We start from the raw sequence: 26,182 nt of genomic DNA, 5'->3' as shown, positions 1-26,182 counted from the left end.
TTAGCGTGTTGAAGAAAATCTGATCAATTTTGCGCCCAGCGAGACACAACCTTGACTCAATTGCAGGACCCCTTTTTCGACGAGCACAGGCTTGACAGGGTCCTTCCCACTATAAGCATAAAAGTGCAATACAGTCCAGGGTAGGTACTGTATGTAAGGGACGCACATGAAGCCTATATAATCATCGTGACATTCAATTCATTAACACCATCTTTCCCATGGCTCCCTCCATTTGACCCCGAGGATTTCAAAGATCCTCCTTTCATCGCTTCCCTCAATCAACTGCCCATCCGTCACCTTCTCCCTACCCCGGCTCCTCATAACGTCTAAATACAGGCCCCGTTGGTTCAGCCGCATGCCCTTCTTGGACGCCAGCAGTCTGATACTGCGATTGAAGAGGTCATTCCCTGTGAAGTAGATGAGCGCCGCGCCGTACTCCGTCTCGGGCACCAAAAGAAAGTCAACGCGCCGCCAGACTGGCTTGTAATTCTGCTTTTCTCGCCCACCATCGCCGTCACCGGTCTGTAAGGGCATCTCCTCCGGCGGCAAAACGCAGCAGCCGTGCCACTTGCTGGCCCCTAATTTGTTGACGTGAAGCGCTGCAACCGTGGCCACAACTACCCCCGTCTCGGTCAGGCGCTCAACCAGCCGGTCCAGAAAGGGCACCAGCTCATCCGTGCTGACAGTGCCTTTTCGGGTGACGATGAAGTCGACGTCCCCTGAGCTGCTAGCTCCGCGGCGATAGCTCCCACCGACGAGCAGCTCAACCTGGTCGTCAATCTTGGCTGCTTCGCGCTGTACTAATGAGCCCAGGGCTTCTACTTCGGACCGCGGGATGCGTGTGTTAAGATCTTCGTAGTGCTCCAGTCCCATGCGCTGGTTCTTGTTCAGGTTGGCTTCGGGTCTTTTCAGATCATCAAGCGTGCGAAAGCCCCGGGAGATCCAACGTCGTGCCTGCGTAAGACCAACACCGTAGATTCCCAAATACAGCTGGAGCACCCTGTCGAGAGGCTCATTGAGTGCATGCTCTAGTCGCTGCAGGCGGTCCGTCGCTGCGATCTCCTCAATTTTCTTGGCCAGACGAGACCCGACACTGGGGAGGCGGACTGCCTCCTCCTCGGTTGTAATTTTGTGCTTTTGTCGCCGCAAAGTATTGATTACTCTCCTGTAGGCCGTGGTTCGCCAGTGGTCGTTGATTTGCGAGTAATAGTCACACATTTGTTGTAAAATTTCGATTGTGCGCGCGTTTGGGTTCACTGAGTCCACTGCAGTGTGACCTCTGCTGTCGATAGTACCGCCACGGTGACAAGCAAACCTGTCTTTCCATTCAATGTCTTTAGAACCAGGTTTGGGTTTAGGTGCTGCTTTCTGTTTCTTAGTCTCACGCTCTTCCTCAGATCCACTGCCATCGTTGCCCGAATCAGGAGACTCAGAGTCCCTCAGAGAATTGGCGTCATCTTCATCTTCATCTAGCGGCAGATTCTTATATCGTGCCGTAAATTCGATGCAGGATGTGAGCTCATCTCTGACACCTATATTGGTAGCCTCCTGGGAATTCTGTTCGATGTTTGTGGGGCCTTGTTCAATATTGCCCTCATCAGGAGTCTTATTTGACGAGGGTACAACGTTAATATTTGTTGTATCCCCGACACCATTTACGTCGCTGGTGATCTCTGCCTCGGCTTCCCGAGGCGGGGTAGCGACTGGCGTGACCTGTCTACGGTTGAATCGTCTGGACCGATGGCTGTTTTTCACCCGAAGCAATTCACCTGAGCTTGGAGGGTTGCCTTGACTGGAAGTTGTCTCGGTGATCCCCGGTGTTGGTGATGGCCCTTTTATCTCATTCTTTCGTCCGTTTAATGGCAGAGGACAGCCTCGGACATGATACTTGGGCTGGTCAGGGTTGACAACAAACCCAATCTCAACAGAGTCGCCCTGGAAGTTTTCCCTCACAATTGCCGGAGGAACTTGGCCATCAGAGACAGTCATAATTGGAGAAACGATGCTCTCAATGTCCTTGTAGGTGAAACCGTTATCAACGATAACATGAGTGGCCAGCTCTGGCTTTCTGACCCATCGTGCGCCAAACTTTTGAGCTATACCTATGCGGCGTCTTCGCGCCGGGGCGATGTCATCGTTTGGTATGTAGAAGAAGGACAAGTCCTTGAATACCCGACGCTCTTCAGGAACAATATCGTCCACAGTGCTGCTACCAGCGAGCCCGCTTGAGTTTCGTTTCCTTTTTGTCTTCCTCAGGCCTGCCGACGCCGCTGATTGCGACTCCCTGACCGACGGGCTGGAAATAGGGAGCGGGCTCGTTGCGATTCGACGCAATGTTGCAGGCTGTTTGGCACCATTCCGTCTTGCTCCAGCCGCTGGCGTCTCTTCGATGAAGGAGGTGGTCTTGGCTGTCACCGCAAGATCGCCCTGCCGGGCCTTCATCTGAGCAATCTTGTTAAGTGGCGTTCCTTTGATGGTTTTGTCACGGGAGATGTCTAATGTGGCTGGGTTTGGCTCTGAGTGCACCCGCGAGATGGGCTTGATGGAATGCTCGCGAGGCATGCCAATGGAAGTCTGTGCAGGAATTCTGACAGAATCTTGGGCTTCAGAGACTTGGGCTTGTGAGCTCGATGCATCAGAAGTCGTCGCGCGAGGAGCATCTGTGCTCTCGCGCCGAATTTGAGCATCTCGATAGCGCCTCCTCAGCTCTGATTGCTCCTTGTCGGGTTCATCTTGGTCGTCATCCCAAACGGCATCTAGAGCTTTAAAAAAATCGGCTTTACTTTCCAGAGTTTCAGAAGACTCCATAATAAAGCTGAATTGAATGTGGAAATGATACACTGGAATGCGAGATGACACTATGCAAGTCCTCACTCAAGCGGGTGGTGTTGAAGTGACCGAACGCATGGGTGACGATGTCGCTTGCGAAAACGTGGGTTTACTTGCCTTTGGCCGAATGAAAAGTCGGTCGCTGATATGCATCATGTTGCTGCCTGTGGTCACCGGTAGCCACTGGGTATCCAATGCAATCCGAAGACTGTCCGCTAAAGGTCACATCTTTACTTTGTGTCAGTCGGTAGAGTGAGACTCGGAGTGACGAGAATTGAATCCGCATTAATGCCCGTCTCCTAGGCAGCCGCGGGCGGGGCCGCGCTAGGTTGGCAACCACAGTGGGGATATGGTAATTACAGCGGCTCATAGGGCACTTCACAGCGGTTATCTCCTTCCCTTTTTACGCCTGTCGAACGACAACAGCATCAAAAGTGCCGACACTGTGAGCGCCTTGTTGTTCATTTGGTTTTCTTTTGACTTACTGACTCATATATAAAGTGAAAAAAAAACGCTCTCTTTACAAGCTTAGAGCTTGCAGCAATTATTTCAGATCAAAATGGGAGACACTCTACGTTCACGCAGTTCAGGCTCATTGTGATGAGACAAACCCAATGACTTCTGTAATATTTTTTACTCCCGAATCTTTTGCTCTTATGCAGCGAAATCAGTAAATGTACCTATTATACACTCCTTGGCACCCAACCAAAGACAACCCATCCCAATGGCCATTTTCAACACCGACTAATGATGGTGCCCTCGGAACCAAGCCTTGCCCTCGCCGGCTTCACATGGTACCCGCCATCGTCGGCCTGAAGCAGCTCCCGCCGGCCCGAGAACCACTGGCTATGTCTCGCTGCCATGGCCGACGGCCGTGAGAAAGGATCACAGACGGCTGTCCCGTCGCTTCCACCATTCTCCTCGCCCGGCACCCGCAACAGCTCGCGGGTCAGCGCCACATAGTTGTAGGCAAACTCGCCCATCTCGGCCGCGTCCATGCCGGCGACCTCGGCCTCGTCAGTCGCGCGCAGGCGGCAGCCCGGGATGCGGTCCAGGGCGGCCAGGATGGCGCAGCTCACGATGAAGGAGTAGGCCAGACCCGCAAAGGAGCCCGCCAGCTGGTATGCGATCTGGATCCAGTGGCCGTTGAGCCAGCCGCCCGCGATGCCGTCACGGGAGCTGCCGGCCGAGGGCCCGTCTAGCGCGACCACCTGGTTGAGGGCGAAGAGCGCCGTGCAGATGTTGCCCATGAACCCGGCCACTCCGTGCACGGCGAATATGTCGAGCGCGTCGTCGATGCCGAGGGTGAACTTGAGCCGGGTGGCGAGGTTGGCGCTTGATGCTCCTAGGATTCCAAAGGGTATTGCAGCCCAGACGGGGACGTAGCCTGAACGCATGGAGAATGTTGTAAGCGGTGATCGATGTCAAATCAGAAAGAAACGTGGAAATAAAAGCAGAGGACAGGCCACAAGACAGACACTTACCCGACCCAGGAGTGATGGCCACCAACCCCGCGACCACCCCGGAGCAGAATCCTACGGCAGACCACTTCCGCTCCACCCGATAGTCCATAAGACACCAGGTAAGCCCCCCGACGCACGCCGCCAGGTGCGTCACGACAACAGCCAGAACGGCGCGGAGGTTCGCCGCGAGCGTCGACCCGGCATTGAACCCAAACCACCCGAACCACAAAAACACCGTCCCGATGACGATGTGAGCGACATTATGTGGCCTGAAATTCAGCTCGTGCGTGCCATGGCCCCGCCTCGGACCTAGCATCATCGAGTACGCCAACGCCGCCGCGCCCGAGGCGATGTGCACGGGCGTTCCGCCGGCGTAGTCGAGCCCGCCCATCCGGAACGACCAACCGGCGGGGTTCCACGTCCAGCAGGCGATGGGGTCGTAGACGAGCGTCGCCCAGACGAACATGAAGGCGATGGCCGGCAGCACCCTTCCCCTCTCTGCCGCGGCGCCGACGGCCAGCGTTACCGTCAGCGCCGACAGCATGCCCTCGTACACGGCGAAGAGGAGGTCCGGGATGCTGTCGCCCCCGATGGAGGGACGCGCCAGGACGCTTTGGAAACCGGCGTTGCTCAGGTCGCCGATGAAGGCGTTGGCCGTCCGCGAGAAGGACAGCGAGTAGCCCCACACGAACCACTGCACCGTCGTCACGGCCAGCGCCAGGATGGAGAGGAACATCAGCGAGAGGGCCGACTTGCGTCGTGCGAGGCCTGAGTAGAACAAACTGTTTTCTTGGGGTTAGCGCTTCCCCCAGAGCCCCACGGATAACTGTAGTCATGCTCCCGACCACACCTTCAGTGCAAAGAACTCACCCGATCCCCGGTATCATGAGCAACATCAAGGCTGTGCTTGTGATGACAAAGGCAATATCGCCCGTCTACCATTCGCTCTTGGTGCGTCAGCCAAGATGTTTCTTTCTTCTCGCTTTCCGAAAGGAGAGAAAAGGGGTTCGGGTGCCCACATTATACCACACGTTCAAGTCCTGCACCAGAGCATCTCCCCCAGTCTCGGCCGAGCCATTGTACGGCCGCTTGATGGCGTAGAAATCATCGAGCTCGATCTCATGTATCTTGACCATGACGGCTTTATGCTGTAGTTGTCGGGGTTGTAGTGAAATCTCTAGACGCGCCGGCTTTTGTGACCCTCTTCCAGAGAACGATAGGCTAGATTATGTTCGCCCCGTCTTTGATAGGAGATCTCGTACGGTGGGTATTATAAACCGAGCACGCTGGGTATCTTCCGATACCAAAACTCGGCTCTACTAGTGCCATCCATGGGATAGAAATATCCCGCACACCTTACTTACTCCTTGGGGGGACCGGCTACTCAGGACAAGGTCAACGTCAACATGCTTTTTTTGTTTTGCAAGGATCCGGGTGCTTGTTGCAAAAACCGGACGATAACAGAGCCGCTCTCCTCTGCCGCGAGCCCTGAGGCGGCAGAACCGGGAAAAAAAGGTTCGCAGCCTTCCTAGCTACTTGTTACCGGATGCCCAGCCTAGGCAAGGTCACATATGGGATTTGGTTTTAGACTTTTCTCCGCACGTCTCACCTTTCATTGTTGACCTCGAGTCGCGGGCAGTGAACTTTACCTAAAGTTCAATCCGGCGTCAATGTTGATAACAACTATTCCAGCAGGCTGACTACTCAGAAGTAACCACACAGCGCCGAGATATTCCCGCGGGTATACGGCTCAATAATCAACCCAGGCGAAATCTGATTCAAGGTTTACCTTGGTCAGGTACAAGTGCAGCAACCACGTCACGGCGGCATGTTGGCAAAAATATTGGACTAGTAGGGTAAATAGCATTATTCAAGAAATAGAGTTATAAGTTATGTGACAGTGACGACAATAGGCCGTTTGTATAGTACATGCAATTTTTTCGTCTGAATCCAAGAAAGGAAAAGATCCGCGAAACCCCGTGGCCCAAAATATCGTTATACTCATGCTGTTAACTCCGGATATCATGATGCAAATGCAAGAGGAAGGTGAAAGCTGCCGCTTTGATACAATTTATATTGGTGTGTTGTGCGCCAGCGTCCACTGAAGAACACTGGAGATGTCGTTCGTTGATTTCAAGCAACTTATCAGGCCATGGCACTGGCACTCAAGTCGCGGAAGCGGTCCTCAAAGACCTTGACTCTCTCCTCGTCAATCTGGCGCTGCAGCCTCCGCGTCTCCCGGATGGCTTGCTCGCGCTCTTCCTGCAACTGCAGTACTTCGATCTGCGCACCGTTCATGCGGCCGACAACTTCTTGCATCTCGGCGTCGGCCTCGTTGAGCGCCTTCTCGAGCTCGGCGACACGACGTCGGAGCTTCTCAACCTGCGCCGTCTGGTCCTCCTCACCCGCCATACCGGGGGACTTGAGGCTGCGCACTGAGTTGGGACCAGATGAGCCAGGTCGCGAGACGGGGCTGTTGGCAAAGCGAGGAGACCTGGCACCATTGGCAAACAAAGGCGACAGCGGCGATCGTGGAGGGAACAATCGTTGCGTAGGGCTTCTAAGACCGGGACTCTTTGGCAAGGGGCTCCTGAGACCACCGGCCGCATCCCTTAATCTTTGGATTTGGCCATTGTTGGCCTCACGCAGTTGCTTAATCTCCTCCTCGTGGCGTGCGACGCGATCCTCAGCAGCGCTCTGAGTCGACGAAAGCTCGTCTTCGAGCTCCTTGAGGCGGCGCTGAAGGCCCGTGATGCGTTCTTTGCTGGTCTGCTGGTTGGCCTCGCCACGTGTTACCGCATCAGTCAGGCGCGTACGAAGCGTGGCATTGGTAGCCAGCTGCGCTTGCACCTGTGCGGCAAGCTCTTCTACCCGCCTTGCCGATGCCTGGAGCTGATCAGCCAGATCACGCTCCGTCTCGAGATACTCCTTGACTTGGGCCTCGAAGCTCGCTTGCGATGGCTGGCTGCCATCAGCTGCAACTGCAGCCTCCAGCTTGTTCAAAGCATCATTCTCCACGGAGCTCAGTTCAAGCTTCTTGATCCGCTCTAGTGCCTGAGCATATGAGCTCCGTAAATCTTGGTACGCCTTCTGAAGAGATGCGGAGGTGACAGGGGTGACATCCCCGTCAATACTGTCAGGAGAGCTCATCGGTCTTGCGAAGGCAGCAGGAATGAGAATGTCGTTCTCGCGAAGCAAGCTCTTCAAGCCTGCTATTTCCTCTTCGGCGCGGTCGAGGTCCATCTTCAAGCCAGCCAGGCCCTTCTCAACCTGCCACTTTTGTTCGACAGCGTCCTCGGCTCGTTTTCGCAGAACGGCTATTTCCTCCTTTAGGTTGGACACGTCACGCTCGTAGCCAGCCTTCTTTGGCGATGATGCCAGCAAGCGGGTGCGCTCCTGCTCAAGAACACGGATCTTCTTTTCGTTCTCACGGTTCTGGAACTCTTGTCTTTCTAGCAAATTCTTGAGTGCGCTGTGCAAGGCATCGCGCTGCGCCTCGACGTCCTTCAGGCGTTCCGACATGGCCTCGCGTGACTCGAATTGCTGGCCTTGGGGTCCTTTAACAGTATTGGAGCGGCCAAGAGGCGCTTGTTGGAGCTTGAAGGTCGAGTTTACAGTGCTCACTGAAGACGAGCGAGCGATACGCGACATCCTTGTTTGGTTGGGTTCGAACCGTTGCGACTCTCGGTTCTGCTTGAGAGCTCGGAGGCTTGCGTTCTCCTCCTGAAGAGTCTGGAGCTCTTGTTGGATCTTGGTGCTTTCGTATGTAGACTTTGAGTACTCGGCTGCTTGTTGCTCGAGACCCTCAACGCGAGCCCTGAGCTGGGGGACAACCTCGTCACGGAGGTTATCACGTTCGTTGGCGGCGCTCTGCAGTTCACCCTTGAGCGCATCCAGAAGATCTTGGAAGTTATCCTTGACCTCACGTTCCTCGGACAGCCTTCTCCTCAGTTCTTCGCACGATGATTCGAGCTCTTTTACTCGGTCATTGTTATCAGACATCGAGCCTCTTTGTGCCTGCTCCTCTCCCATCCTGGACGCCCTCAACGAGAGCTCCTTGATCTGGAGGTCCAACTCTCTCCTCCTTGAACGTTCATCGTTCAGCTTCTGGCTCAGCTCCAGGCGGACCTGAGCCTTCTCCTGCTCGGCGCGACGCTGGACATGGGCGACCTCTTCTCTGCTGGCATCAGCTTCGGATGCCTTGGCAGAGCTGTACCCCGAGTCGGAAAAGTAATCACTGGTTCTCTTTCCTGGTTCGCCCCGACTGCCGACTTGGGACTGCAGTCGTTCAACTAGGTCCTCCAAGTCCATTTCACGCCGAATGGAGGCCGCTAGCTCGGCGCTGATGGCCTTTAATTCGTCCTCCATGTCCTCAATCTGACTGGCCGGCGATGGTGTGGTAGTAGTAGGCGGTGTTTGTAGGTAGTCTTCGCAATATTCGAGGGGGGTGGTTTGGTTCGAAAGGCTGGCATGTACAGCGGCCTTTGCAGTAAGTGGTTCTGTTTTTGCGGACGCCGGGGTGTCATCTGTGTATACCGTGGTGGTCCTCTGTGAGAAGGGCGATGGCAAGGGAGAGAAGCCCTTGTCCGAGAATGAGGTTGAGGCCGGCGACGATGTCGTCCAGCCAAAGAAGCTCCCTAACCTCGAAGATGCAGGAGACTTGAGAGGAGGAAGTGGCTTATTTGCATTAAGATTATCAGATGTTTGATTTGAAGGAGCAATTACAGAGTTGTGGGTAACGGGATCTTGCTTGTTGGTGGTGGCGTTCTCTGTTTCTGCGGCTACTGGTGCGGGTGCGAGTGCGAGAGGGACAAGATCAGATGGTTGGTCGGCGATGAGGGCAGTAGTTGAGTCAAATGCAATTGACTTTTGTTCAGAGAATTCTTTGGTGTTTGCAAGCTTTAGGTGTGGTGGTGATGGCTTGCGGGAGAACAGGGACATCCTGTTGGGTTGTGTTGCATTAATATTACTACTGGCTTGGTCGCCCAGCTGCTTACTGTGAAGTGCCGGATCTACGTCGACCTGCTCACTGTCCTCCTGGTGGAGTTGCGATGCACCCCGAATGGAGATGACGTCGAAGTCTTGCTCGTTTGGGATGAAGCCCTGGATTTGAAAAGCACTAGTAGGGTCGTTTTGTGTTTGAAGAACTGCAGGGTTGAGGTCTGGAATGTTTCGACGAAGCTCCGACTGAGCGTCGTCCCAGTCTTGGGATCCAGTTTCTGGCCCAGCGGCCGGCACGCCAGGGAACTTGTCGATGCGTCTGATTTCAAACAAAAGAATTCCAGTCAGTAATCAATTAGTTTATTGTATGCCTTGCGAATCATGTTGAAGGGACATGTGCAACATCGCAACGAGCGTTGCATTCTGACCAACCGCAGACATCGCGGGGGTATATAGTTGAAACACGAAAAAAAGAAACAAAAATCATTAAAGACAAAAAGAGCTATAGACAGCTACACGGAAGCAAAGTGAGCAACTTACCCTGCCTCGGGCACCAGCGGCATCAATGGAGCGACCTTGGCACTTGGGAAATCATAGATAGTCGGGCTGTCGATAGAATATGAGCGCGACGTCCGGTTGGCGAGCTGGTCCAACATCAGCGGTGGCGACGGCAGCTCGTCCAAGATGTCAAGGTAGTGCTGCGGAGGCGGCGAAGGTGCGTATTGTGAGGGCTGGGAGTACTGTGAGGACTGCGAGAAGCGGCGGGCCAATGGTGATGCGCTTGCTGACAGCGGCTTCCGCTTGATGGGCGCGGTCGTAACGACCCGCGGGCTGCGGTCGTGATGTGCTAGACTTTGTGACCTGAAGTTTCTGGGGCTTGGCAGCTCGGGAGTGGTGACGGCGGCGGCATGAGACGACGGTCGCATGGGCTTTTCGGACGAAGCTGAGGCAGGAGAAGTCTCAGGAGGGTGACCCCTCGCGGGCGGGTTGTTGACGGCCATTGGAACGACGGCGTACTTATTTAAGATTATCAAACTCGTTTCTGGAAGAGTGAAAAAGAGGATGACCGAGTCTTTCTTTCGCTCGCCTAGGTTCTTGGAGCCCCGATTGTCAGTCGCAAGGGATAAGACCAAGCCCAGACCAATGAACCAGTGGAAATGGTGGTCGCCATCCAGAGTTTCTTTGTGAGAGAAGCCAGCCGCTTGCGGGAAGGTAACATGCAAGAAGGGGGCAAGAATCTCCAAGTCTGCAAGATTAGGTGCCAGAGCCTCTGATTGGCCAGTCAAAGGCCGCCGTCAATGGACCACGGCCAGCCACCGAGCCGACCAGGCTTGATCACTCGCGGCGGGTCAGGGCTCGATGCGACCTTGAGGGCTAGTTGCGCAATGTCATTGGCGTCCCTCCTCGTAATCGTGAGCAGAATGTGGAGGAGGTGGAGGGTCACAGCGGGTGTTCGTCTCCAGAGTCAAGGATCGTGTGTGGGTTGGGAACAAAGAAAGGGCCCATTTCCCATTTCCCACGAACCGAACAAGCGAGGTGGGTGGTTGACTTTTTTTTTCCCACCAAGTTAGCTCACCCCCAGCCTGCCCAGTAAGCGCGGCGAGCGAGTTGGCCGTTGATTTTGCTTTTTTTACTACTGGTATGGCGTGGAATGAGACAAGATGGGAGATCCACAACTTTTTTCAGGAACCTTCCATCTTGTGGCCAATCGAAATGGATAAATCGGGGAGCCCCTGCATTGTCAAATCCCAAATCTGGCGCCGGTGCAGGTCGTACCTTGCAGATGCCCCACAAAGTGCAATTATTAGCAACCAATCACCAAGGGATACACTCTCGGCTCCCTGCAGCGGCCTTTCTCCAAGCAATTCGCAATTTTACTAATCGCGCGCCAAAGAACACGACGTTGCTAAAATGGTTGAATTGGTTGTTGCTGTGGTATTGCGAGTGTCATTGACATCTTGCTGTCTTCTACCTATTCGCAGCGCCGAAAGGTGCACAGGTATCTCCTAGTCGGGCTGAGATTGCTCGGCTCTCCGGGAACTAACGGACTTGGGAACAATGCGAGCGCTTATGCATAGATTACTAGCATCAAGTGCACACATGTCTTGCAATTGCCAAGTGGCTGGCTGACAAGCGGACCCCAATAAGCAAGCGAGAGTGGGCCAAGGTATCCCCGCCCCATCGACTCCCGCGCGGCATAAGGAAGCAATACAACATTAAGTAAATGGTTATTAACCGCCAAATGAGATTTATCAATCTGTCGGGGGATAATGATAATGTGCGTCCACTCAGCAAGATTTCGATTAGAGTATATCCGTTGCTTTAACACCGCCCCGCGCGTAAAATACCTATAATATCCGATGTAGTTGCTCAATACAAGCGCTCAGTTCCCCCTATTATGCGGCAGCTTCCGTGGCAGATGACTTGAGTCCGGCTGACGCTTGGGCCATCTAGGGACTGGGACTCTAGTGCCAAGAACCTAGGCCTAGTCTAGCTACAGTACTGTAGGTAGAGGTTGACATTCAAACAGTAAGAAGACATTTCGTACAGTGAGATTAAGGGGAACCCCGATTGGGCTGACTGGCATTGACTGGCAAGACTGGACAGGTCATGTTCAGCGCTCAGCCATTTAATAATTATGAGAAAAATAGAAGAAAAGAGGGCAATCGACATCAAACAGCCAACGATAGAATCAAGTTTAGAGGGAACAAAAAAGTAGGCATTAATTCCCGAGTGCAAAAATACCAGGACAGATCATCCGTTTGGTTCGTCTGATGTTTTGCTTGCGGTTCGGTCCTGTCTGAGAACCCCACGTGCCGGGTGGGTTTGAGTTGAGACGATGGTTGGTCTGATGTTTATTCGCAATGCATTCCGGGCTGCCGGTTAGTGTTTGTGTTTGTGACTTGTGAAGGGTGGATTGCATCTGAAACCACCAAGATGCGCATCTGTGAATTGCATACTTTGTTCGTCTCCTATGGTACTGTATAGTACGGTACAGATAAACCGGGTCGGTTTTCCACGATTGCCTTGGCAAATTTTGGGTTCGTTCTCGAGTTCTACAAAAAAGACTCGATCACTTAGTATCACCAAGAATCGCGGAGTAATTTTCCAGTAATTTTCTGTGATCATTGGGGACTTGTTCGGGAACCAAGGGTTCAATTTGGACATGCCATTCACAGTAAGCCGAACTTGGTCCAACAGTCAACTCGCCTTGCTCACCCACTTCCAAAGCGACACTGCCCCCACCCACAGCTGCTTTTCAAACTGCACGACGGTTTGATCAGCCAAACCTGCCGGTTCGTGACGGCGCGAGCTGCATGCAACTCGGAACTGTCACATCGTTTGACAGTCAGCAAATACAATGGCATTTCTAACCTAGAGGCCCGGCTATTCTTGTACTCTATTGGGTTTTCTTTCTTCTTTTTTTCTTTCCTTTTTGGTCACCCACTGCAGTTTCTAGAGCCCTGATTACCATGCCCCGTGAGCGAGGGACATGTAGACAGACGCTGCTGGACAGCTCACGTGGCGGCCTGTCAGACCGCCGGCCTGATAAAAGGCCCGTCGTCAGCGGTAAGCATGTCCGATGTCATCGGGGCGATCAACCGGCCCGGTCGACACGCGTCGACCCGTCAGCAAATGCCATAGATGATAGGTGGCCGGGAAGTCCCGATCCGGAAACTGCAATCTGAAGCTTTTTCTTGAGGTTGCAGGTGGTGATCATCTCGACGACTTGTAAAAGAGCGATGACACTACACAAAACTGTACTCCAGATAACCTGGAGTGCGGTTATATGTAGTTTGGCAAGAACTTTTTCCTTCTTACTATCATATCACGTACGGGATTTCGTCAGCTCTCTAATTGGTATGGACCCGCAACATTGGCCAATAGGCTACCCACAATCCTTCGCTTTCGCCAAAATAGGTAGTCACCCGTTTTTGGGTCAACGTACGATGCCGGCTGTGGCAGATCCGGGGATCTTGGCGCTCTGGTCTATATGTAGGTATTCTTCTTAAGCCTGTGAAAGTCGTAGTCATCCTTCATGGTTCAGGGAGCTTCGCAAAGAAACGCTACCAGCAAGCTTGCAATAGCTCTCGTGACTGAATACTTCCCTCTTTATCCGCTGCCTCACACTTGCCAAAATCATTATCAACTTTGTACAAGCTTGAGCATACTAACTAAGTTGTCTTGGCCATCGCCCAACATGTCCAACTTTACTTCCACACTCCACCCTTACTATCCGCTCGGCATCGCCATTCCAGACTACAAGGCCAACACCATTTCGACGCGGGAAATCTTTGCTATTTTCGCCACCGCTTGTTCGGGAGCCTTGCTGCTAGCATTATTCTTCATCCGGGCCGTGCGACCCCAAATATCGACCGGCGAACTGTCCAGAGCGTTATGGTTCATGCTATGCGGAAGCATCCATCTAGTGCTTGAAGGTTTGGCCGGTTTTCCCGTCCCATGTCTCGGACTTTCTTTTCCTGGTCTGCCCCCCTTGACTAGCTAACCAACCCAAAAACTTGACCAACTAGGACACTTTGCTCTCAACCACGTCGCCGGCAGCAACGCCGTGCTCTCCCAGCTCTGGAAAGAATACTCCCTCTCCGACTCGCGCTACCTGACCCGGGACGCCTTCATGGTGTGCATGGAGACCATCACGGCCTTTGCGTGGGGCCCGCTCTCGTTCCTGCTGGTGTACCTGATCGCCACCGCGCACCCGGCCCAGCACTTTGTGCAGACGGTCGTCAGCCTCGGCCAGCTGTACGGCGACGTGCTGTACTACGCCACCTTTTTTCACGAGGAGCTGCTCCGCGGCATCGAGTTCTCCCGGCCCGAGGGCTACTACTTTTACGGCTACATGGTCCTGATGAACGCGTTTTGGATCGTGATCCCGGGCCTGCTCCTGGCGCAATCGGGTTTGGCGACGGTGCAGGCCTTTGCGAGGGCGGGCAAGATGGCCAAGAGGGACTAAATTAGAAGCTGATTTGTTGGAAGTTTGATGACTGCTGAATTACGAATAGAACCCTGTGTAAGGATCGCACATGCACGTAATTATTTTGGTAGGGGATCGGGTTGCTTGCCCCTGTTTAAGGAGATAGGGAGCTCCTTGTACTACAGCCAGCATACCTTTTTTCTTAGGAAAAAAGAAGGATGTTAATTATAGCTAATACAAATCTCCCCGTTGGGAAGTCTTGCCAGCTAATAGCATATATTGACGGTGTTTCGATCCTATATATCGAGGTACTGGAAAGAAAAAACAATACCCGATCCTTCCGTATTAGATTTGAGGCGGACATTTTAGCAACAGATGGTATTACCAAGTAGGTACTTTCCGGATGTATCATTTCGGAAAGTGCATTCGGTTTTTTGGTTTTTTTTTCATTTCTTTTTGGTTTTTTTTTTATGATAATGTGCTTTGGCCATGTATCATTTGTGTCCAAAGGCACCAAGTAACACTTTTGGCAGTCTGTCGTGTAGGTATTCTACTATTAAAACAAATGACATTTGTTTGTTACCACTGCTGGACCATATTCACCGCGAGGAACGAGCATCAATCTTGTCCAAGTTTCTAGACTCGACACTCCACCCTGCAGTCGCCGCACCGTCTCCTTTGAAAAATTCGCCAGAAGTCTCATTTCCCTTGAGCATCCAATCCAACCATGTCACCGTCGCGATGGCAAAGAGTCACCCGTTGGGCTGGAAGAAGGTGCCCAGATGCCCAACCGGCTGGTTTCCCTTCCAGGCGGGGGTACTTTTCGGTAGGTTTGAGTAGTCGCGTTCACCCTGAAGCGACGAACAAGTCAGAGCTATTCTTTCCGGCTTGACGGTTGAGAAATTTCAAAATTTGCAGCCAATTTGGGCGAACTGCGTACGGAAGGATTTTTTTCGTTCTCAAACTGCAAAAGCCAACCAACAAAAAACCTTACATTTTTATAAGCAACATCAGACGAACCACCCAGAAAATAAAAGACCGGCTTCGTAATGGTCATGGCGCGGTCCGTATCGTTCAGGTAACCGGAATCATAAATCCCCAAGGCCGCGACGCGCGAATCGTTCTTCATGGCGTACGCCTCGAGCCCGCCGCAGCTCTGGCCGGCCGCGACGACCCTCGTGGCGTCCATGGTGGCGAACCTGCCCCTACCCGCCCTCGCCGCCGCCCATTCGATGCTCTCCGTCATCATGCCTGGGTTGGACAGGCCGATGCGGTGCGGGGCGCCGGCGGAGATGGCGATGTAGCCGTGGGAGGCGATCTCGGTCAGAAAGGTGCGGTAGGCGATGCCGTTGGCGACGCAGCCACCGTTGCCCCAGACGACGACTGGGAGCTTTTCATTGGCGGGCGGGGAGACGGGCATGTAGATTGTGTGCTTGGGGAGGGATTCCTCGGTCGTGTGGTCCTATGATTTGTTTTTACCGTCCCGTCCTATGTTAATCATGGTGTGGTTTGGGGACAAGGGGGGATCTTTTTGTTGGTTTACCCGCTATATCGCATGAATATTGTACGGCTATCTGGCAAACATTCGAGAAACCGAAAAAAATGGAGAGGCAAACTTACTGCTGGAAACCTGCCGGTGCCCATCTTCATTTCTCCGTCGTCACGGATCTTGAGGGAAAGGGGTGTAACCAAAGTAGCCAACGGGCTGACAAATATGACAAGCTTCATATTCACTGTTGTTTTTTTCTCGAGGCTTGAGGCTTGATGTGAACTTCAAAGCAGAGACGACTTGGCAATGCAAATCTACCTGCGGCAACCACAAATTGCATCACCTCGTTGTCGTATCGCTGTCTTAATAATATACTTGCTTCACATGCAAAAAGCCCCTCGTTCCCTCTGCTCTCCCAAAACACAGACTATCGACGTAAAAATGTGCAACCATTTTGACTCGCATGTTGGGCCAAGATCGTGAAGATTTCCCTTTGATCTTGCTGAGACTGAGAACGGGAATAAAGGAGAAGCAGGGCACGGCAGTGAGGTTGGCTGTTGCAACAACGTAATGATAAGTGTCTGCCGGCATATTAGGTTTTCTACCATATACTACTGCATTATGCTAGTATAACCCAAAAAAGGAGATCGAGGGGGTAGAAATGAGATGGATTGTATACATGTTCGGTAAATGAGATTGTAGTTTGCGTTTGCCCACCACCCAACTACCGACATCTGATTTGGCTCGGAAAAAAAAGAAATCCATCAAAGCATTAGTCTGTTCTTCTTTCTCCCCATACGCCGTTGATGAGCAGAATCCTGGGGCGGGAATTAAAGTTGTTCTTTTATGTCAGGTCTTCTGCCTGTTTGCATGGAACTAGGCTCCTTGGCAAGAATTGGCCATCGTAGCTTTTTTTATTTTATTTCACAATACGCACTATGCCTCACCACTGCATCTATTCAACAAGAGCTTGTGATGGGAGCAAACCCGATGGCAATGGGTAGGATATGTGGTTGGGTGGAACTCGGCATGTCACTGTTTTCTTTATTTTCCATATAACGTTGTTGCCGCCCAAAGGCAGTGAACTTGTACAAGATGTATACTACCTACTTTAGTATACGATGTTTGAACCCTAGATATCAAAAGCGCCAAAAACGAAAGGATAAGTATGTTGCTATCTGTTTGGGGAGTTGAATGACTGCAAATACTGGGCAACGGGATAAGTTGTGCTGATAGGATTTACATGGGTGTTCGGCTAAATATTGCTCGTTTGTGCATAACGAATCGACGCAAACATAGCCTCCCATAGTGACCGACTTCAAGTTTCAGAACCTCACATGATAGAGAAAGCAAGGAACTCTAGGCCAAAGATAAATCGGGGTTTCCACGATGAGCCTGCTTCCAGTTCCCAGACACTAGTCAAAAATCCTGACTTGTTTCTCGTGATGCTGGCCCGATCCCCCTCCGAATCTGGTTCCCCCCTTGGCCTGTTCCTATTACAACTCAATTTCATCTGGGATATACTGAATGCGGAGTTCAAGCTCCGCTTCTCACATACTTGAAATAGTAACAACAACAACAACAACAAAAAAAAAAAAAAAAAAAAGATGCATCAACAGACCTGGCCGGAGAACGGTGGGTAGTTGTGACAGGACTCAAATAAGCCTGATAATAATCATGGCATCGCAAATACCGGCCGCGTTTGTAGTTTCTTTTTGAACTGTATGTTTTACTAGCTACCTTGGGCATTCTTTCATCTCCACGTTCGCTTTCTTCGCTCTCTTCAGCAACACCACAAGCTACTCCCTTGACGCATTCGGCGCCAGCCTCGGCACCCCAAATCCTCTGAAGAAAACGGCGGCTTGACCCCAATCGCCGCCAACAACATGGACGCGCAAAAACATCCTTGTCAGGACGGCCTTCGGCGCCGAGGACCTGATATTGTTTTACCAGAGAAACTGGCCTCGCATGAGGATAATTCCGACTTTTTTTTCACTTTGGCGAAAAAGAAAAGAGCAAGATCATGAGTGTTCTCTAATAATGGAAGCCAAACTTGCCTTGCCTAGGTACCTACCTGGGTAGGTAGGTACCTACTTTACCTCACCTTCTGCCCTACAAGGCCAGTGGACCCACTATATCACACCCCTGAGAGCCATCAGTTATACATATCACATACTCCTTGCCTTGACTTCCCTAAATAGACGGGGTTTTTTCGTCTTTGCCCACCCGCCATTCATAGTGAAATCTTTGGGATTCTTAGTCTTGTACATCTGGGGGGAAGAGCAGGCACGGGTAGATGCAGGCGATCGGGGGGTATAGAAGAATGCATGATACCTAGGGTAGGCCTTTATGGTGGCGATGGACTGCAGAGCTCCTCAAGGAAAGAAATATACACAAAAACTGGCCCTCGGCCATAGCTGTCCGAGTCCTTTTTTCTTACATCTTCTTTCTCTCCCTGTGTCCTCCTTTCCTCGAGATCAACACAACATCCTTCCTGCCCCCCACCCCCCACCCCCAAAACGCTCTTGACTTTTAAAGCTACCAAAGTGGAAACAATACCCCGTTTCTGACGCTTTCCGAATCCTTCATTTGCACAAGCATCGAGCGTTGCTATCGCAGCGATCGAATTTTTTGCCTTCAGTTTTGCACTGTACAGGGGAAGAAGGAGAAGAAGAAGAAGAAGAAAAGCAAATGTCAGCAACAACCCTTTCTCATTTCTCCCAATCTTGCAGAAAACAATAGGCGAAAACAACAAGATGAAAATGAAATCCCCACGGCTTACCGATTGTGCGCAGAGATCGTTGGCGTTGGCTTGACAGCAGACTACGCCATCGTTGCCGGCGCAGGGATCTTGACGGGCGACAAGCTCCGGCCAGATGTCTCCCGCAGCAGCACCGTGGCTTGCGACGCCAGTGGCCAATGCGGCAATGTAGAAAAGAAAGCAGGCCAGCATTTTCTTGTAAATTACAATGATGGTAAGGATGGTTTTTTTTTAAATCGGTGTTTGGGAATAAATTGTCTGGTGTATGGCAGCGTCCCCGAGGCTAGAATGTGTGTGTATATGCATCTGATGTCGAGATAGAGGCAGGACTATGGGTACTTGGGTATTTATGTATATGCAATATTATCTCTCAGCAAGGGAAGCCCTTGGGATTCATATTGTGCAAAACATATCACGTATTAAATACGACTCGTTTCCTCCGGAATAATCTGCTTGGTGTTCCATAAAGAGCCGGGTGCAGTTGATACCAGTATTAGACTTTTTCCCTTTCTATATAGACCACATCGTCAAAATGACCACAGCGCCAAACTCTTTTTCCCAGAAAGAGACTAGTTCTAGTCTAGGTGAGCTATGCATTTCTTGAATCTTTACACTTTCTTGACAAATCGTCCAGATCTCGAAGCTAAAAGATCCCAGTTAGTTTACGAGGTTAGGATCTTGAGTCGCCGGCCTGAACAAACGTGTACCTACTCTGTTTCAATCCTCTCTTGGGTTTATATGTATTATTCTCTGCCCTCTGCTCGTGCATAACCACTGGATTGACTCTCATCAGCAAAGTCTTGAACCTTTTGCATTACACAGTACTGAGTGTCTAATCCCTAGGCATCCTAGTCTAGTTGCTTTGCCCAACAAGAAGAAGAGTGAAAAGGGTAGAGAGAGAAAACGCTCAGCCCGTCTACCCGTGAAAATGCAACATTACAGTTTCAGCAAAGCTTGAAACATGTGTCTATTTTACAAATCCAAATATAGCACCAAATCAGACTTTCTATGGTCCTACCTAGCCCTGAACGAACAAGGCTGCACAGATGCCACCGCTTCCTTCCTCCTCCCCCAACCCTACTCTATAGTCTATACAAATCCCTCTCTACGGAAACGACCCCATAAACCCAATCCCCATCATGGCAACAAACGGATCCTGATGAGGAGCCGTCGTGTGCGCCATGTGGTGCGAATGGTGCGACATGATGGGCGGCTGCGTCGTCTGCGCCAGCATGTGCTCCGCATGCTGCTGCTGGTGATGCATCATGGCCGGCCCCATCTGCACGCCCGAGGTGGAAACGGCATCCACCGCCGCGGCCGACGACCAAATCACCTCGGACTTGCCCGCGACGATGACGTCCTCGAGGTCCTGCGCCACTTGCATCATGACGGCCAGCAGGCCCGCGCCCTGGCCGCAGGCGGTGGCGGCGGCATCGAACCGCCGCGCGTCCGTCTTGACGTAGCTCAGGCAGCCGGCCAGGATGCTGAGCCCCGTAAAGTCCTTAAAGTGCAGGAGGGTGCGGCAGGCCCGGGTGCGCACCACCACCAGCGACTGCCGTAGGGCGGCGGCGGCGGCGTCGGGGGAGGCCGCGCCGTCGCAGTCATCAAAGTCGCCCCGGCGCAGGGCGAGGATCACGTAGGCGGCCGCGATGCTAAAGTCGTCCCTGCACAGGTCGAGCAGCCACCTGCGGGAGTCGCCGCCGGCGTGCATGGGGACGCCGGCGGAGGACAGGATGGCCGGCGAGAGGCCCGGTGACGAGCATGTCGACCTGGATCGTCCACGCGCGGCACTGGACGGATCCAGCATCGCGGTGGCGACCGCTAGGGTGGCGAGTGCCGTGTCGGCAGCGACGTGCTGCTGGATGTTGAGCAGGGCCAGCGACGACTCGAGGGTTGCACGGAGCGACTGTTCATGACGGACTATATGCGCCGTGGAACCCCTTGCAAAGGCGTGGTGCAGTGCCAGCAAGGTCCTGTGGGCCAGAACCCGGACAAACTGCAGCTGGCCTCCCAGCACGCCCTGGCGGTCCGGACGAGTCACCCCTCGGCCAGATGCAAGGAGTGCTTCCACCTCCTTGAGGCGTGTCCTGATGCGCTTGTCCAGCCTCATTACCTTTTCATGCTCAAAGCCACCGGGGACGCCACCGTTCCTCGGGCTCGTGGCTGAGATCGAGTTGACGATAGCGATGACCTCGGAGAGCAGCGGAACCACCTCGGCAAGCTTTGACTGGAAAGCACCATCCGTGTACTCGCTAGCAGCCCAAAAGTTGTCGATAACCCAGCCACGAGATGCATACCCCTGCCCATCTCCAAGCAATGTCGGGTCCTGGCGGATATCCGAGTCGTTGATGCTCAGAGGCGGTTCATTGTCATGGTCGCGAGCAATCGGTATGGTGCCCGCCCACATGGCCACATCCAAGTCCAGCAGCTGGACGGTCGCCCAGACTCGCCTCCTGCACTCGGCCTCAAACTCCGGCATGCCTGGGAACATTGTTGCAGACCGGTGAAGCTGCAAGGACGTGGCCATCCTCACGACGAACCCCATCATGGTCGAAGCCTGCCAGGAAGTCGTGCCCCTGAGCCCGATGGTCTTGCACAGGGTCATCATACAGAGGGTCCGGACCGTAGCCAGGCTTGGCATGAGCATGTAGGGGGATCGACCTAGCGATATTTGTGCGCAATCCAAGAGGACCTCGGTCCACTGGGAAGCCAGACGCCCTGTGCCTTCAAAGAGTGTCTCCGGGGCCGATTGGCAGCCGAGCGTGAGCATCACGCACAGCTGTGCCAGGAATATGTCGTCGGTGTTCTCCCGGTCCGTCCAGAACGCCTCGACCTCCTCCTGGAACTGTGCCGGGTGCAGCAGGCGATGCGTCGACTCGAATGTCATAAAGTAGTTGCCCACTAGCGCATCGACAACGTTCCGCGGCGGTAAGCTGTTTATGATCTCGTTCTTGCTTGGCGTGTAGGGGCTGCTGTTGCTGAATGGAAAATTGGCCCCTGAGAGCGAGGTGAAGAAGTACTTGAGGTTTTTGAGCTGCCGATATCGTGGTTGCCACTGAGCATCAGAGCCGAATAAGTACGGACAAGCCTCCTCGAACTATTCCAATGCCGTGGCACGTCAGTACCTCTGTATAGACCGTCATAAAAGGGTGCACCCCTCGTCAACCGGCTCAAAAGTACGTTTCTTCTCGACTACGTTGGGATCCTGCCAACCCCTGGAAGATACTCACCTCGCTAGCTACCACAGTCCAGTGTGAGATGCCCGTGGCTCGACACTTCCCATCGCTCGAACGGTATGCATATCGGGGTTGATGATCCCTGGCCCCGCCCCGAGACGAGGCACGCGACGAGCTTCGCCGTTCGATTGTCGGTTCCTGCCTGCCTGCCGCGTATGGTGTAGGGGCAGAAGATGCCGGTGACGTAGAAGCCGATGTTAAAGCCTGATATACGCATTCATCGGCCGCACCGTACGCTACACATCTACCACACGGCAGGTTCTTGTCGCACTACTTTCCCCAATCAACAGAGTTTAGCGTCTGAGGAAATCCCGTGGTAGGACTGCGTCTAACTAGTCGTCCCTTACCTTTAACTTTCTCTTGTGGCATGGAATACACACAAAGACGCGCCTGTTCCGTTTCTGGGCTCGGGTTGTACCCCCGATGCCAGCACCGTTCTCGAGACCGTTAGTTCCGTTCGGGTCGACCACGGAAAAGGTTGAGAAGAAGCCGGCTGGCGGAGACTCTGAGCCCATGCTGCTGGCTACTGACGATCGCCTAGCTTGTGAAGTTGTTGATTCTGGAGACGAGTGGCGAAGTGGGTAGGAGGCTGAAGGAGGGAGGTCATTGTTTATGTTCTTATCGAGTGGTTGCTTCATCTGCAGCCACTCGTATAAGTCTCCAAAAAAGGGTGGTTTCTCTGCTCTGTTCCAGATGTGAGAATGGTGGCGTGTACACAGAGGTCAAAGTACAAGACAACCAACGTCCAGGGAATGGTCGGGCTGTGACTTCTTTTATGTTTCCGAAATCCGGAGACCACACAGCAAGACTGCTCAAAGCATCTTTCTAGATCTTGAATGCAGGCGGCACGTACTATAACATGCAACAGCCATGGTGTTCCTTGTGGGTAGCGGGACTTTTACACAACGACCCTCCATGAGGGTGCAGTGCCAAGAAAAGGCAGGGGGTGTGCGCTGGAAAGAACAGGCAATATGTAGGTGCACCCCCGGCGATGGACGTGGAGGATGATGCCTCACGACGTCAGGGTCGGCTTGTACCACTGGCTACAAAGACCTTTTTTTTTAGTGATTTGCAGCTTTGCATCTCAAAAAGGGTTCCACCAAACTGGGTTAATTCGAGAGACATGCAGCAGGCACCGACATAAGAAAGGAAAAGAAACGAGCGTCCATAGTATTTAGCCAGTCACGGAACAAACGGCGCCTAGGACTGGTTCTGAGACCAGGTGAGCAGCCGAGCGGAATAGACAGACGGGGGAAGATGGGGTAATATTCCTGAGAGGAAACATGATTGGGTAGCCCTACACACCTCGGGCGTGCTCCAACCATCATGATTGTATGTGGATAATCGACAATGGATTGGACGTTGCCACGAAATTAGCTTGTCCAATTAGGATGATACTATCGCCGCTCAGCATTCAATTCTTTCCATCTTTTTTTTTCTATTTGCCCTTGGGGCCAGAATGCCAATGAAGCAAAAAAGACAGCGAAGTGTATGCACTGCTGTCTGGACTACCTACCTGAATAGGCAAGGTAAAGTACCTGGATATGCATTTTTGGGAAATGCCCAGAAGGAACATTAACCCAGACAAGGGTTCGTGCTTGTGCTTTTACAGCATACAGCAGCAAGCAAGCAGGTAGTCGCATCAGGGGTGACGAGAGAGCGAATGCAAGAAAAGCCATGGGGCCATTGGTGGACCACAAACGGGGTAGATGAGATAATGTTGCCATGTATGATGTCCATCAAAGAGACTTCTCTCTGCAAAGGGGACACGCGCCTGTTTGAGTCGGGATTGTGAGCCGATTGGCAGGGGGACTGTAGCTCGTTTTCGACATGAATTGGTCCGAAGCCAAGACTGGTGGAGCTGGACCGCAGTGACAGCGCTGGAATGCATCCACGGAGCACACTCCTGATTTGGAGTGACCGCGGGCGGGCACCATGCCATGCCGTAAACCATTATCGTACCGTACACCCTTTTTTGGATCTGGCTTTCAACAAACCATACAGTGGTAGGGTCGCGATGTGAAGTCGCGTACAAAACCGTCGCCAAGCAGAATAACAGCCAAAAGCCAGCATGCTCGCTCGCCAGAGCCAAGCCCAGTCTAATCAAAGGATCCTACCCGAATAAACCTTGTCTTGTAGTAAGGGCGCAGCTGACAGCGGGAGGAGCCACAATATTGGCTTAGACCTCCCCCACCAAGCTACAGGAATAAAGGGGTTTTTCTTTCTGAGTTTGTTGCCACCAAACTAGGGGTTTGCGGCTCCTAATGGAGATATAAACTGAGCTGTAAGCGGCAGGATGAGGCAGAGTGAGGTGAGTAAACGGCATAGAGCAAGGAGTAAGGAAATATTGTTTTCTCAAGTCAAATCGACAATCCCTATTTCAATACGGGCCAAGACCAAACCCAGACGGGTTGTGGATATTATCAGAAGCTAAAATATGGGCGCTGTCTGATCCCAAAGGACTAGCTGAGACGGAGCACAACCAAGAGAAAGCAGAGAAAAGAAAATAGATAAATAAATCCTGCTGAAACGCAGCACATTGACATCACCAGCACAGTCGCGATTCCAGGTTTGCGCCCTAGTTTCTGTGCCTGCAGTACTAAACACTTGAGCTAAATGCAGAGAATGCAGGACAGCAAGCATACAAGCAGGCAACCACGCACTCGCTAGCTGCATTAGGGGTAGTAACCGGTTCCCCAACAGCCGTCGTGACGGCGAAGGGCCGTCGTGCAGCGATGGGTCAAAGGTTTGAAGGTGGTTGGCAGACGTAGTCCAACATGTTGATAGGTAGATGCCATGCGGGTGTTTCGGGATCCATCCAGTCAAGGTCCCCACTCGGGGTAGCAAAAGAAAAAAAAACGAAAGGACGGAGGATGTAATACGGGCAAGACGGGTAAGGTACGCAAGGCGTTTTTTTGTTCTAGATGGTTTTTGTGGTTGTCGCTGGGCAGATTTTTGTTCTTCGTGGAGGGGAGTTTTATTTTGGGGGTTATCGGCATGTCATTGTTCGAAGAAGAAAATAACGCAGATCAAAAGCGTTCTGTTACTCCTTGTACGTACCTAGCCTCCATGGCATTGGAGGAAAAGGGTTGGATGACAGGTGAAGGGTGAGGTATGAATAGGAAAGTTACGTATTCCTGTATCCGTACCTGAAAGGAACCTAGCGAACTGGCCAAGGTCGTTTCAACTGGTTCGTTGCACCTATGGAAACGAGATCCCACGAGGTTAAAATAGATGGTGGGGTTTAAAAAGGGTGGAGATCGCGGGAGCCATGGGGGTTTTGCGCTTCTTTCACTTACGACGTACGCAAGCTTGGCAGTCCTTTTGGCTCTTTCGAACCCGCAGTCGCACTGCACTTCATTCACTTGACGGTGCCCGAGTCGGCAGCCTTCCCACCCCTCCCACCTTCCACAGGTACCAAGCAAGCCAGTTCCGTCCTACCTGCCCACGAGTGGCTACCACCCAAGCACCAAACACTCGACCCGGCAGGTAACGGCAACCACAGCATGTACGTGACAGGGATGCAAAAACCCCTGTTTTCCGCCTTTTCCCATACAAAACGCACTTTTTTTTCGAACAACCCTTGACAACCCAAGCAACCATCGCCCCTGTTCCCCAGTATACGGCTGCACTAGCCCCTTGGCGAAACCTCTCTGTCCAATCTCGCGGGTTGCCCATCGCATAGACAAGAGAAGGCAAAGAGAGGATTGCTTTACGGTCGATCTGCTCTTATTGGTCCATTTCGACTCAGAACACGCCCCTCCCGTAACCCAAACAGCAAAGCCGTGTCTGTTTGCCCCGGCGCGTTCTCCTAAACCTCCGATTTGGGGTCTCTTTTTTGGTTTTTTTGGTTTTGAGCCGGTCCTTTTGAACATCAGCTCCCCCCAATGTACGAAGTATAATAAAAGAGGTGGATCCCGTCATAACTAACTAATTGGGTAAAACTAGGGGTTACTTAGATGCCCTGATAATATTTGCCAACAGCTTCACTGCAAAGTCCTTCTTTATTTCCACATCACCACTGTCAGGGGGCGCCTGTAGCCGGCTAGCCTAATCATTGATAAGCTACTGATGTTACAGTATAGTTCCCACGGTCTGTCTATTTCTTGACCAGGGCTTGCAGAGTTACGCGTTTCTGCTAACTGTAGATACTACCAACCCACCTGCCTCTCTCTATATGGGCTAATTATGTCTAGTCACTGACCTGTCACCACGGTGGAGCCGAAAACCATCGAGTTACTTTTCGGCCTCCTGCTCCTTCTCCTCCGCGATGTTGCCACCGACGAGACTAGTCACGTGATATCCGCCTCCCGGCTACTCCTTGGGGATCGACAACAGATATCGAGGGTCTTAGTGGCCGATGTTCGAGGTGTGCTTCTATGATTAGCCAAGCAGAGAACAAATGTATGGCTGTCGACTTTGCCTAGCCCTTACTTACACGAAGTGAGTTGGTGGGCTGTGTATTTGGTATAGTCTTGGGGGATTCTTGACCAAGCCTATAGCAACCCAAGGCAACATCATGCTGGTCAG

At 52.5% G+C, this 26,182-nt stretch overlaps 7 protein-coding genes across 7 annotated transcripts; 1 reads left to right on the top strand and 6 right to left on the bottom strand.

Moving 5' to 3' along the window:
• Positions 1–12: 12 nt before the first annotated feature.
• MGG_04577 (uncharacterized protein) lies at positions 13–3,099 on the bottom strand. The gene has a single exon (XM_003713558.1). The coding sequence runs from the start codon at positions 2,806–2,808 to the stop codon at positions 202–204; it is 2,607 nt and encodes an 868-aa protein (XP_003713606.1). The 5' UTR covers positions 2,809–3,099; the 3' UTR covers positions 13–201.
• A 464-nt stretch (positions 3,100–3,563) lies between these two features.
• Positions 3,564–5,428, bottom strand: MGG_04576 (high affinity ammonium transporter; the record flags this gene model as incomplete). Its single annotated transcript, XM_003713557.1, has 4 exons — positions 3,564–4,216; positions 4,314–5,074; positions 5,163–5,227; positions 5,312–5,428. 4 exons carry the CDS (start codon positions 5,426–5,428, stop codon positions 3,564–3,566), a joined length of 1,596 nt encoding a protein of 531 aa, XP_003713605.1.
• Positions 5,429–6,133: 705 nt separating this feature from the next.
• On the bottom strand, positions 6,134–10,805 carry MGG_04575 (uncharacterized protein). The gene is made up of 2 exons (XM_003713556.1): positions 9,774–10,805; positions 6,134–9,552 (listed from the first exon to the last, which is right to left on the bottom strand). Exons 1-2 carry the CDS (start codon positions 10,232–10,234, stop codon positions 6,438–6,440), a joined length of 3,576 nt encoding a protein of 1,191 aa, XP_003713604.1. The 5' UTR covers positions 10,235–10,805; the 3' UTR covers positions 6,134–6,437.
• Positions 10,806–13,256: 2,451 nt separating this feature from the next.
• Positions 13,257–14,459, top strand: MGG_04574 (3-beta-hydroxysteroid-Delta(8),Delta(7)-isomerase). Its single transcript, XM_003713555.1, has 2 exons — positions 13,257–13,672; positions 13,766–14,459. Exons 1-2 carry the CDS (start codon positions 13,273–13,275, stop codon positions 14,203–14,205), a joined length of 840 nt encoding a protein of 279 aa, XP_003713603.1. The 5' UTR covers positions 13,257–13,272; the 3' UTR covers positions 14,206–14,459.
• Positions 14,460–14,918: 459 nt separating this feature from the next.
• MGG_04573 (uncharacterized protein) lies at positions 14,919–15,894 on the bottom strand (the record flags this gene model as incomplete). The annotated part of the gene is made up of 3 exons (XM_003713554.1): positions 14,919–15,017; positions 15,161–15,628; positions 15,787–15,894. 3 exons carry the CDS (start codon positions 15,892–15,894, stop codon positions 14,919–14,921), a joined length of 675 nt encoding a protein of 224 aa, XP_003713602.1.
• Positions 15,895–16,988: 1,094 nt separating this feature from the next.
• Positions 16,989–18,608, bottom strand: MGG_15547 (uncharacterized protein; the record flags this gene model as incomplete). Its single annotated transcript, XM_003713553.1, has 4 exons — positions 16,989–17,148; positions 17,277–17,375; positions 17,832–17,848; positions 18,438–18,608. 4 exons carry the CDS (start codon positions 18,606–18,608, stop codon positions 16,989–16,991), a joined length of 447 nt encoding a protein of 148 aa, XP_003713601.1.
• Positions 18,609–19,345: 737 nt separating this feature from the next.
• On the bottom strand, positions 19,346–22,304 carry MGG_04571 (uncharacterized protein). Its single transcript, XM_003713552.1, has 3 exons — positions 22,000–22,304; positions 21,647–21,922; positions 19,346–21,513 (listed from the first exon to the last, which is right to left on the bottom strand). Exons 1-3 carry the CDS (start codon positions 22,288–22,290, stop codon positions 19,522–19,524), a joined length of 2,559 nt encoding a protein of 852 aa, XP_003713600.1. The 5' UTR covers positions 22,291–22,304; the 3' UTR covers positions 19,346–19,521.
• Between the last annotated feature and the right edge of the window lie 3,878 nt (positions 22,305–26,182).

The sequence above is a fragment of the Pyricularia oryzae genome, chromosome 2 (genome assembly GCF_000002495.2).
Source record: "Pyricularia oryzae 70-15 chromosome 2, whole genome shotgun sequence".
Lineage (NCBI taxonomy): Eukaryota > Fungi > Ascomycota > Sordariomycetes > Magnaporthales > Pyriculariaceae > Pyricularia > Pyricularia oryzae.
The sequence above is the reverse complement of the archived record's forward strand: the minus strand, read 5'-3'. Positions and strand labels throughout refer to the sequence as shown.

Excerpts from the sequence above, each read along its gene's own strand:
- MGG_04577 (XM_003713558.1), bottom strand. The coding sequence starts at position 2,808 with ATGGAGTCTTCTGAAACTCTGGAAAGTAAAGCCGATTTTTTTAAAGCT.
- MGG_04575 (XM_003713556.1), bottom strand. The coding sequence starts at position 10,234 with ATGGCCGTCAACAACCCGCCCGCGAGGGGTCACCCTCCTGAGACTTCT. Across the intron at positions 9,553-9,773 it reads CCGCTGGTGCCCGAGGCAGG|ACGCATCGACAAGTTCCCTG; the intron begins GTAAGTTGCTCA and ends GTTTGAAATCAG.
- MGG_04574 (XM_003713555.1), top strand. The coding sequence starts at position 13,273 with ATGGTTCAGGGAGCTTCGCAAAGAAACGCTACCAGCAAGCTTGCAATA. Across the intron at positions 13,673-13,765 it reads CATCCATCTAGTGCTTGAAG|GACACTTTGCTCTCAACCAC; the intron begins GTTTGGCCGGTT and ends TTGACCAACTAG.
- MGG_04571 (XM_003713552.1), bottom strand. The coding sequence starts at position 22,290 with ATGAAGCAACCACTCGATAAGAACATAAACAATGACCTCCCTCCTTCA. Across the intron at positions 21,923-21,999 it reads GCCACAAGAGAAAGTTAAAG|TGCGACAAGAACCTGCCGTG; the intron begins GTAAGGGACGAC and ends TGGGGAAAGTAG. Across the intron at positions 21,514-21,646 it reads GGACTGTGGTAGCTAGCGAG|TTCGAGGAGGCTTGTCCGTA; the intron begins GTGAGTATCTTC and ends GCATTGGAATAG.